The following is a 12,139-nucleotide window of genomic DNA, read 5'->3' on the forward strand; positions in this document are numbered from 1 at the left end:
AATGGGCTTTCAGTTTCTGTCTACCAAATGCATCCATGAGGCACGTACAATATATATATATATTCAAAATATGACCGCGTGTGTACCGTTGGCGAATTCTTTTCCTCCGTCTTCCCTTCTTTGGATCTTTCCTTTTCCTATGTTTCTGACGAAGAGCTCCGCTCGAAACGTTAAACCCTCCTTCTTTCCTTCATGCCTGGGCGTCCATTAATACTATACTTGTTCCACGTCCTCGTGTTGTTGTGTCTTCTCTTTGTTTTTTCATGTTTGGATTAACTATATATATATACTGGATATTAATAGTTATCACCAAGCTAATGTGGCAGTCCAGAAATATAGGACGGATGCTGCCGTCGATTAGCTCCAAGCGGCCTATGCCTCCAGCTAGCTATGTGACACACGAACCTGTGTCCATTATGCCCTTCGAACAGGGCAGGTCAGCCGCTTCCCCTATCTGGTCAGGCATCTACAGACTAGTTTCATGGTATTTGCCCCTTATCAATGCAGAGTAGCCGAAATCAGCAGGCGGCGCTACTGACCGTCTGTTCGAAGGATTATTTACCTAAATTCAGTGGAATACATCCACTGGTTTTCAAATATAGAAATATTAATATTTCTAAGCCTCTCTAAAGGAGACTACGGCAGCGGTACTGGATATATTTGGTTTTCTTTTTTTTTATTTAATGAATTAACTGATAAAACTTAGTAAAATTCTTCAGAGTTTTATATATAGGGGTTTATTTGTTCATGCATACTACTTCAGAAATATATGCAATGTTCATTCTATTATCACACATCTTAAATGTATATACATACTAATAACAAGAGTAATCCGACAGCCCCAAACCTCCACCAACGCAACACCAACGTCTTTGTTTCATTTATTGAGCACATGGCTCTTATAGAGAGGGAACAGTAATTATGTTTTTTTTTTCTTCACTATTGTTTTAGGAATCGCCTTTAACACTGGAAAAGAATGGAAGGACTTGAAAAAGTTTACTATTTCAACACTCCGAGATTTAGGAATGGGTAAGAAAAAGCTAGAAGAGCAGATATATTTGGAAATCCAGACTTTAGCCGATGCTTTTCAATCTCACAATGGTAAACCGTTTTCTCTGAAAGATCCGCAGGCACATTTCTCTTTGAGTATTGTGTATTATATAGTATTTGGTGAAAGGTTAGTAAAAGTCAACATAATTGTATGCATTTATTATGGATGTATTGTATATTAGCATGCATGTATACGTGTATATATATATATTATATTATATGATGTTATATCATATATTTCGTAATTAAAGGATCAGATTTGGTGAGCCAGAGTTTCAAGAAATAGCTGATGACTTACGATTTTTCTTCAACAATGTAAGTGCATTTATGCCAGAGAATTTCTTTCCATTCCTGAGATTTTTCCGATGGAATTCTCCCGTAAGTATAAACACTTCCTATTCAAATTTGAATATCATTAAATCAGGTGCTGAACCGAGAAAATATAGCTTCGATAAACTCAAAATTCCATTATACCCTTATTATGAGGACTCAATGAGTCAGAGGAAAATTGCCAGAACAATATAGTACCAGAATTTGCCTTTCATATCATAAAATTATTTCGTACTTAGATGCCTTCGATGCTGATAATTTTCTCAGTTATGTTGATTTACCTTTACATATTTACACCTCACCTGCAAGCTAAGTTTCCTCTATGCCTGATAAAATATCACTAATTCTCCTTGAATTTGGGCCTACGATGAAGACAATAGTAACGTTTGCCAGTAATAAATACCCACATATATAATTATATAATTCATAAGAATTTATACTTACACAAAACAATTTGTTTAGGAAAATATTTTAATTATAAAGACAGTTATGCATGTAAATAATATTCTCTTTTAGAAATGTGGCTAAAGAAAAACGTGGATACAATTTGTGTTAATTAATGAGTATAGCTGATTGATTTGGCTTAGTATAACAATTACGTTTATTTTATTGTCTACAAAATGAGGAAATTCCTTTACAACGGAGAACGTTGATGACTGTAGATGAAAGCAAAATACTATAAAACTTTAAATTGGACACATAGGCCACCGATGCTAATTTTTTTTCACTATAGCTAGAACAAATTATCAAGAACAACAACAAGATCCGAAGTTATATAAAAGAGAAAATCAGGGAACATAAGGAAACATTTAATGTCGGCGACATAAGAGATTTCGTTGACGTCTACTTACTTACACTAGAGAGGGAACCAAACAGTGAATCTATCTTTATCTGGTGAGTTACAAGAACTGTTATGCTTCTTTTTCTTCTATATTTATTTTGGTAATTTTGACTTTAAGAGTCCCTCCCTGCGTGTGGCATTTATGTATAATAATGCCCTCTATATAATATAAATAAATATATTTAAGTGAAAAATTGGTAGATCATTTTCTCTTATGAGGTTTTTCACGCTAAACTACTTGATAAATTCTTATAAAGATTTTATCCTAATTTTAAATTTTAAATTTAACCGGAGTATACTCAGTACTGAATTTTATTCCGAATAAGCACGTTGTTACTGAAATGCAATTCGAAAAACCCGCCATTTACATAGATGTATAAAATGTGTGCATTTCTATATGCTACGTTGGATACATTGGTTGTTCGCCTGGTATGTTGATTTTGTTCATTCGTTATAAATCTTGAATTATGCATGCACTGAGGGGTAAAAAGTGCATTACTAATTATGAAATCACGGTGGTATGCAGCTAAATTCTGTTTTTAAATGACTTGCTTCGAGAGTTGCATTCGGTACGATGTGTTTATTTATTTTGCTAGTTTTGACTTTAAGAGTCTCTCCTAGCGTGTGGCATATATATATATATATATATATAAATATATATATATATGTATGTATATATATATATAAAGTAAATATGTACTTACATATAAGACCAAAAAGGGTGCGGGCTCGCTATATATATATGTATATGTAAAAAAATACAAACTGGGACAAGAACGCAAAACATTTAGAAGACGATACAAAAAACATGGACGGGACATTCGAAGCCTTCAATCTTCAGTCAAGAACCGGATCATCCTCGCAATTTCTCTTCATCCTCACACGTGACTAACTGACCTTTTCGTTGTCAGCAGCCGTCCAGGCTAGACACATTTTTTTCTCTCTCTGCCCAAGGCATTTAACTAAAGCGCCAGCTCAAGTTCACACGTCCTGTCGAAAAGACGCCTGTCTGTGACGTCCTATTTTTGTTGTTATTATTTATTATTATCATTATTGTTTTTACGTATTTTCGTATTCTTATTCGTGTTATCATTATTGTTTTTACGTATTTTTGTATTCTTAGTCGTGTAACATCGTCCGTTTTCCCGTCCTTGTTTGTATACATTCGAGGCTTTCTTCCAAGGAATCTAATGCGCTTGGCTTAGATTTTCCTTTGGGGCTGGCCAGGTCTGAGCAATCTCAAGATTAATCAGCCGAAATTGCGAGAATGATCCAGTTCTTGACTGAAGATTGAAGGCTTCGAATGTCCAGTCCGTATTTTTTGTATCGTCTTCTAAATGTTTTGCGTTCTTGTCCCAGTTTGTATTTTTTTACATACACACACACACACACACACACACACACACACATATATATATATATAATTAGTGAATGGAAGAAATGGAGTTGAACGAAGATTGTACAGAATTCCTTTTATTACATTCTACACATGTTTCAAAGGCCACAATTTTCCAAATTCTGATTAAATAAGGATACCATATTGCAGCTTTCTCTTCAGGAAAAACCAGGAATTACGTCGTCAGAACAAAACAAAACAAAGGCGCAGCAAAGCAATTCGAACGAGGACGCTCCTTAAGAGCCCATGGGTAAAATGTTTATCAATGTACGTTGAAATCGGGGGATTGGTGGGGGCCGACGAAAGGTCCGTTGGAATAAATCCAGGTCAGGCCGCGGTCAAATCTAGTAGGTGAGGAATTAATGAGAACAAGGGGTGTGGAGATGTTCTGTGTGACCAAAGTTAATGTTCTGAATATTTTAAGAATTCAGGTTGTATTTTTTAGGGGCGAGACAATACCTACCTAAAAGCATGTGTGTGTATACTAGCCTATGTGTGCGCCGCCGTATGTTGGCGAGGGGCCCTAGATAATGAGCACTGCTGAAAAAAGCCTGTCAGGCGGCTGAAATAATTCTGTGTTCGTGTGTCCGTCTGTGGCCTGCTTGTCTAAAATTATCCTCGTCAAAGAATCAGGAGGGTATATAATTCCAGCGCTTGCTTCTAAAAAAACCGACCAATCGCCTAAGGGGAGTAATTTCCCCTTGCAAGAGTTATTCAGAGATTTTTAAAAAGTTTTTTGTACAATCTTCGTTCAACTCCATTTCTTCCATTCACTAATTATATTAAACTTCAATTATCCGCACCAACGCACGGTTGCAACACCATATGGTCATATCTCCAACCGTGTTTTTTCTGCTGTGATTTTTGCTACCCAGGTATCGGTTAAACTTTTGAATAATCCGTAACAAGATAATTCATCTTTCCATTTCAACATATATATATATATATATATATGTGTGTGTGTGTGTGTGTGTGTGTGTGTGTGTGTGTGTGTGCATTGTCCTCATCTGTAGAATTTATAAATAAATATACTCGGTGATATCAGAAAGTTCCTGGACTAGTACTGTAGCATACCAATAGCTGGTAGCACACGATTGCATGCATCATGACAGCAGTGGCCTTCACGAGGTTGTATGCCGAAAGACTTCGCAGTGTTCACTTTGCGAGTGGAGAAATTTGTGTTTTTGTGAGCCCGTATATGATGTAGTCTGCACATTTGTCATGGATAGGAGGTGGAACAATAAGCCAGCGTGATTTTTTTGCATTAAACTTGGGAAGTCTACTACAGAGACATTCAGAATGCTTCAGCAAGTTTATGGCAATGAAGTAATGGGTCGTACGCACTGCTTTGAGTGGCAAGGGCGCTTCAAAAGTGGAAGACGATGAGAGCGTCACCCCTGGAATTATGGTATAGTGCTTTGAGAATTCCTCACCCAGGGACAGACAATTAATTGAGAGTTTTACTGTGATGTTTTGAAGCGTTTAAGAGAAGACATTCGGCTAAAGCAACCGAGCACAAAGTATTGAATTCATCGCGATGACACCGCACCCTGTTGCCGGAATCTCCTCTTGCGTAGATTTCTCGCCAAACTCACGAGATTCAGAACCGGCGGACTTCCATCTCTTTCCCAAGATGAAAATACACCTCAAAGGTCACCGTTTTAACACTTGTCGAGATCGAGACGAATCACAGAAGGTCCTCGACTCGCTAACAAAAAACGACTTTGAAGACGGATTCCAAACGTAACAGTAACGCTGGGACTGGTACCTTGCTGCACTAGGTGACTATTTTGAAGGTGATGATATTGAAACTTAGGTAAATGAATGATACTTTATTAAATATAACTACTCTGCAAACATTTTGGTGCCGCCTCGTATATACAAAAACGCATACATACATACATACATACATACATACACACATACATACACACATACATACATACATACATACATCATACATACATACATACATACATACATACACACAAACACACACACAAACACATACATACATACATGCATACATACACACAAACATACATACATACACACACATACATACATACATACATACATACATACATACATACATACATACACACACACATACATACTGTTAGGTCGTCGGGTGCTCAACTCGACTCAGGACCCTAAGTCAGCGACGACGACTACGCTCAGTCAAACGGAAATCCACCACAGAAAGCGGAGTTAGACAGCGAACGCAAACCAGTAACCGGAGACGACAACACCAAAAGTGAGAGACAGCGGAAGGCAGTTGCTTACATTTAACATCAATTTATATAATTTTACATCAATTAAACGTAATACATTTCAAATACATTTAAAAACAAAAGCATTTAACAATTCACAGCTTTACAAATCAAACAAACGTAATACACAAATCGACATTTCAAAAACAATCAACTGGTTGACATGCAACACAATACAGAATCAAACAAAGTCTTTCTCTTTTCTTTTCTCCTCCTTCTCTTCTTACGCAGTGAGTTCGTTCTCAATTTTCTTTAAACATTTACAAGTTCTTTTATTTTTTCTTAAACAGATTACACGTTCTTTTTACAGAGTCACTTTTTCAAACATTATAATTCAACATTAAAGTCCAAACACAAATCGAAACATAAACAACAATAGTGAATGTTTCTGAACCCGCTATAGTAGTCCAGCTTCTTTGCTGTCATCCTCTTCTCTACCTCTCGCCTGCCAATTTCTCATTATTCTCTGCCTGTCTTCCTCGCCTCGCCGTTGCCTCTCGCCATCACCACCTTCTTGGCTGATCGTCCGTATCGCTGTCTGTCTCTTGCCAACTGAACCCTTCTCTGGCCCTTCGCTGTCTGATCTCCCTAACACCAGTTCGTAGCATTTTAAAGGGTGGCATTCCAATTTTTTCAGCTTTACCTGACCGTGTAAGGGTCAGAGGTACTTCATATACTCATTAATCTTAACCTTGCCGTTGACAAGACAAAAAACCATTATTTTTTCCCCTGCCCGTTAGACTCCAACCAACGGAACTAGGGCATAGCGTTTTCCCGCTTATTCACCTCCGTAACAATACATACATACATACACACAAACACACACACATACATACATACATACATACATACATACATACATACATACATACATACATACATACATACATACATACGTACGTACATACATATACATTTTATTGTTTCGGTTTACATAGTTATCAAGTTTTTTATCGTTAAATATTTTTCCTACTGTTGCAGAAGCGAATATTTTCCAGGCGATTATGGATCTTTTTACGGCCGGATCGGACACAACATCTACCGTTCTTATCTGGGTTTTTATATATATGGCCAAATATCCTGATATACAGGACAAATGTCGAGCAGAAATCGAGAAGGTAAAATATCAGATTCTTTCATTTATATGTCTAATTTATTTTAATTTTTATTAAAATATATTTCATTGCGTGCATATAAAATTGCGTAGTAAGTATCTTAACACTTATGTTGTTTTGTGACTGTAGTACTGGTTCTGAAGTAGCACTGTACTAATGGTTCTGAATTTTAGGCCTAACAAAGATCATTAATAAGGATTAACACCAAAAAATCCAACTTCTGATTATTTAATCAATTATCGATATCTCACTGACACTGCGGAGTTACTGAAGTAGATCCTCATTTTAAATTTTTATCAATAATTTACAAAAGTGAGAAGTTGACACAAAGTCCGAGAGTTCTTCTGCGTTGGCACTTACCAAGGGCAAACTCACGAAATATACTCGATCTGCGGTTGACACCACGTCGTCCAAACCATGCCAGCACTCTACTCAACACTTCAACACACTAGTCCAAAATATTACATACATACATACATGCATACATACACACGCTCACACAAAAAATACACACACACACACACACACACACACACACACACACACACACACATATATATATATATATATATATATATATATATATATACTTAGCAGAAGTAACAGTTTGACTCCAGGTTTCAGAGCTTCGTGAGTTTACCCTTGACGTATGCGAACGCACGATACTCAACCTAAACCTTCAATACTGTATGTGTGTGTGTATGTGTGTGCGTATGACGCACCCTGTTAACTCTGCAAAATATTAGTAAAATGCTAAATATTGATGAAAAGTACGCATATTTTTTCTGTTTGCACCAACATAACTATATATATATACATACATACATATATACATACACACATATATATGTATATATATATATGTGTGTGTGTGTGTATACATATGCATATACATAGATATGTATGTATATACATAAATACACACACACACATGTATATATGCAAACAAAATTACACACATTTCCATCCATAAGTCGTTGCGTCTGATTCAAAGATAAATATGCTAAACGCTGTCGTATTTCGCCGGATGAGAACAATTCATTTCATAAATAAGACCCAGTTTTCTTGACGAGATCATCGATTTAGAGCTGGCTTTGAGAGAAGAGACACAACCAGGCAGAAACCTTGCAGGGTCTCAATTTCCCATTTCCATCATGAATAGAGCACATTGTGGACACACATACCTTTGGAAGGATGTGTTCTCCGAATCAGAAATGCAACTGTGATTAGCATATTCATGTCCGAATTTACCAGACCGTATTAAGAATGAATGGATTATATACACAAGCAGGCACACGCACACACGCACAAACAAACGCACACACACATATTTAGAGTATCAAAATATAGATATCCATTATAACGAATTGTTAATTCCAGATCACCGATCTGAATAGACCAATCACAATGGAAGACAAACAACACATGACATACGTTGCAGCGACTCTACTTGAAGTCCAGAGAATTGCTCCTGTTGGTAAGCAAGCAGTGACATAACTTTTATTGCTAAAGGGAAGCTATTCCACGCGCCATATTTTCTATAATTTGTCCAATAACGAAATGATTTTAGCACAAAAGAGAGAAAAAAAATTAATCATCGCACATATGATATCGATATCAAATTATTAGATCCTTTGTCAAGGGAGGGTCAAAGGAAATAAACAGCTAAATCCTCTCAAACGAACTCTCCTTATCAAGACTAATTCAATAGCTATCTTAGTGTACATAACACCCTTCCCCTGATGAAAGAAAAAAAATGCAAAATCAAAGAAGTATATAGTTTTCTCACCAAGACATATGTATATCACAATACTAGCACTATGACCCGGTAACACCGGGTCATAGTGCTAGTGCATGCATATACAGCTGCGTGCGTGCGCACATACACGCGACTACTGTCCAAATCTCCAACCAATCACATACAGCTAACTGGCATTCAATTGGCATATCAAGATTCGGGCATTTTGATTGGGTTTTGGATAGAAAATTCACAAAAAAGTCACTTCTATTGATTTTTTAATGGCTTTGCGGGGGACTGGGGAATGTAAAGATGTGCACGACCATCCTTGGACGGTTTTGAATGACCATAGACAGTTCGAGCCCTCTAACTGAAAAATTGTGGATTTGTATAAAGGACTCACACATAGACAGACAGACATTTTGCTGTTTATAAATAGAGAGAGATAAAGTATTCGAAATCCAAAGAAAATGAGCATTTGTTGTATTTGTGAGTTTCTTTAAAACATTGAAAAGGCTGGAATGCAATTTCATGAAGTGTTTAACAATAAATACATGTACCTATGCAAAAATAAAAGAATACATAGAAAAGACATGGGCACGATAGAGTGCTTAAAGCGTAAACAACGGATGAAAACATATGATTATGATGACAATTATCATGAGATAAAATCAAAACTAGTTAAATAGATTGCTCCGAAAGGAATTTGAATTCTCGAAAAGACGTTTCCTCGCGTTCCGACTAATTTGAATGCTTTCGATGGGTAATTCGAATGATATAAATGCTAAATGCTTTGACCGTAGTGCGAAATTGAATGATCGGAAACCGAATTTGAATGACTAACTTCATGTTGCTAAATTTTATCGTTATTTTCTTTTTGTGATTTTCGAATGACCCGATAATCGAATTGAATGACAAACGCACGAAAATGACTGCAAAAACCTATGTATTTGGTCAGCTTCCCAACATGAAACCAAGTTTTACAGCTAAATAAACTCATAACCTTGCACTACAATGTTACATCACCAAACGTACTCTCCTATGACAGCCTATATCAAATTACCATTTATCTCAACATTATTAATATTTAGAAAATTTCTTTTCACAGCTACACTCACTGCTCCACATGCCTCTACGGTAGACACGAAACTAGGAGGTTATGATATTCCAAAACATACCATTGTTCAATTCATGTTAATGGCTGCTCATTATGATCCGAACTATTGGGATAAACCAGAGGAATTCCGACCTGAAAGATGGATTGATGAAGATAATGAGTTAAAGAAAAATGAGGCTTTCATGCCTTTCTCTTTGGGTAAGTATTGTAAATAGATTTTAATGATAGGGCACGCCTATTCAGGAGGGAAGACAATAACATTATCTTGTTACTGATGGTGACTTCTTTTTATATAATCGTAATGTGTCATTTGGAGATTGAGGTATCCTGTTTAAGGATCACACGTGGTCGGTTTGCTAGGTCATAGCTAAAACTTTATGTGTTAGCTTACATCCTCCTGCTTCGAATCGTTCTTCGGTGGCAGTCATCACTTCAGGGTCAATAAAATAGCAATATTCTACTGCTTCTTATTAATTCTTTATACTTTCTTACGAAAGTTTGGTCTTTTGCTCACTTAAGATTTATCATCCTTTTATTAGCAAAATTTTGCCTCTTTATGTTATCTTCATTATTGATAAGAGTTCTTTTAAAATTTAATTCAGGAAATATTTTATTCTCTGAAATATTACAAGAGCTATGATATTTAAATTTATTCGTCGTATAATAGAAATTTAATATTTTATTAAAATGCAAACTTTATTATATTCTATCATTTAATTATGCTATGTATTTTATATCGTCTATTTTATTTGTAGGTCCCAGAATGTGTGCAGGAATATCACTAGCCAATATTGAAAATTTCATGGTTTTTTCAAATATCTTACAAAGATTTAGATTGGAAAGTCCTGACGAAACACCAATGACAATGGAAGGCAAACAATCGGGAATTATTTACGTTCCAGTGAATGATAATATCCGTGCAATTCCACTGTGAGATATATTTGTATTATATATTTGAGGACAACACTTCACAGTTCACTGGCTGTACAGTTGAAAGTATATCACTTTGATGTACAAAGGTATCAAATTCTTATAGAATGCTGTTATTTTTTAAATGGTATTTAACGAAATAACATAAATTTCTGTTCATTAGTGGTATTACATTGATCTACATGCTACAATACATAACATGTGTGCAGTAGTATCTACTCATAAACTTCATAAAATTATAAGTCATATGGTAGTTGCAATGTTTAATTCAATCAATAAAGCTCCAGTATTATTTTCTTTGAGTCACAATTTTCTTTATTAACCTAATTTCAGACTTAATATAAATCGTCGAAATGCACACCAAAAGGCTGTCTTTTCTGTTATTTTTGAAAAAGTTTCAGCAACATGGGACTGGTATGTCCTACCTTGGGGATCCTACTGGAACGATAATGACATTCCTTTACCAAAATCTGTCAACATAAAAACCAAAACTATCTCTGTTTCTACTTTAGATAATACAGTTATAGACCTTCCTGGGTCTGTGACTGTTTTATCTACTTTCAGTTTCTAGTAGACGCGGCACAAAAAGGTTTCAGTGAATTGCAAAATTATCAGGTATTAGAGAACCGAGTGAAGCTTCTTAGATGCTCGGTGATTGTCTGGAGCGAACGTACAATAACGCCGAACGTGCTCTGGAGATCATGGAGAGAATGTTGCAGGATTTGCCTGACAGCAAATACTGAAAGATGAAGCAGAATTGCAGTGGGTTTTTTTTCATGTGTCCTGTGTCGAACCCTGTCACTAATTCCCAAATGAACAAAACACGATGAAACCCATGCTGCCTTTAATCGCCATCGCTTTGGATAACATTTTTAACAGTTTGCAAATATAGATTCTATACATTCAGAGATCAGTTGTCAGGTCTGTGAGTAAGAAAATGTTACAAGAGAGTAAGAGAGAGATTCCTTCCGGTTGTTAAGGAATCGTGGACATAACACCCATAAGGAGAATGTTTAAGATAGTTGGTGATTGTCAAAGCTGTAATGAGCACAATCTAAAGCACATCGCAATTCTTAAAATGATTTTTTTATTGCCACCTATGATACCTTTGATTAGATTATGGCTTATTCCAGATAACGTCCCCATATTTGGTACTTTTTCCTGGGATATAGTGGGAGAGATGGACACATAGAGGCAAATATTATGTTTGAATATAAAATTCATACTATATATTTGAACAGACTAAAATCTTACTAAAAAATTAACATGAAATACGAAAGCAACATGAAATACGGAGGAAAACTTGGGTATGCGAGCAACGAGAGAAAGAAATGGAAAGCAAGACAAGT

At 35.9% G+C, this 12,139-nt stretch overlaps 1 protein-coding gene across 1 annotated transcript; it reads left to right on the top strand.

Annotated features, from left to right (window-relative positions):
* The first annotated feature begins 929 nt into the window (after window positions 1-929).
* LOC115232209 (cytochrome P450 2J5-like) lies at window positions 930-11,085 on the top strand. Its single transcript, XM_036500294.1, has 7 exons — window positions 930-1,177; window positions 1,302-1,428; window positions 2,114-2,255; window positions 6,872-7,008; window positions 8,386-8,482; window positions 9,852-10,058; window positions 10,616-11,085. Exons 1-7 carry the CDS (start codon window positions 1,026-1,028, stop codon window positions 10,792-10,794), a joined length of 1,041 nt encoding a protein of 346 aa, XP_036356187.1. The 5' UTR covers window positions 930-1,025; the 3' UTR covers window positions 10,795-11,085.
* Window positions 11,086-12,139: the final 1,054 nt, after the last annotated feature.

The sequence above is a fragment of the Octopus sinensis genome, unplaced genomic scaffold (genome assembly GCF_006345805.1).
Source record: "Octopus sinensis unplaced genomic scaffold, ASM634580v1 Contig19991, whole genome shotgun sequence".
In the NCBI taxonomy this organism is placed as follows: Eukaryota; Metazoa; Mollusca; class Cephalopoda; order Octopoda; family Octopodidae; genus Octopus; species Octopus sinensis.

Bases quoted from the DNA above. Each gene is read 5' to 3' on its own strand.
- LOC115232209 (XM_036500294.1), top strand. From the start codon at position 1,026: ATGGGTAAGAAAAAGCTAGAAGAGCAGATATATTTGGAAATCCAGACT. The intron at 7,009-8,385 runs GTAAAATATCAG...TGTTAATTCCAG, and splicing joins GTCGAGCAGAAATCGAGAAG to ATCACCGATCTGAATAGACC. The intron at 10,059-10,615 runs GTAAGTATTGTA...TTTTATTTGTAG, and splicing joins TTTCATGCCTTTCTCTTTGG to GTCCCAGAATGTGTGCAGGA.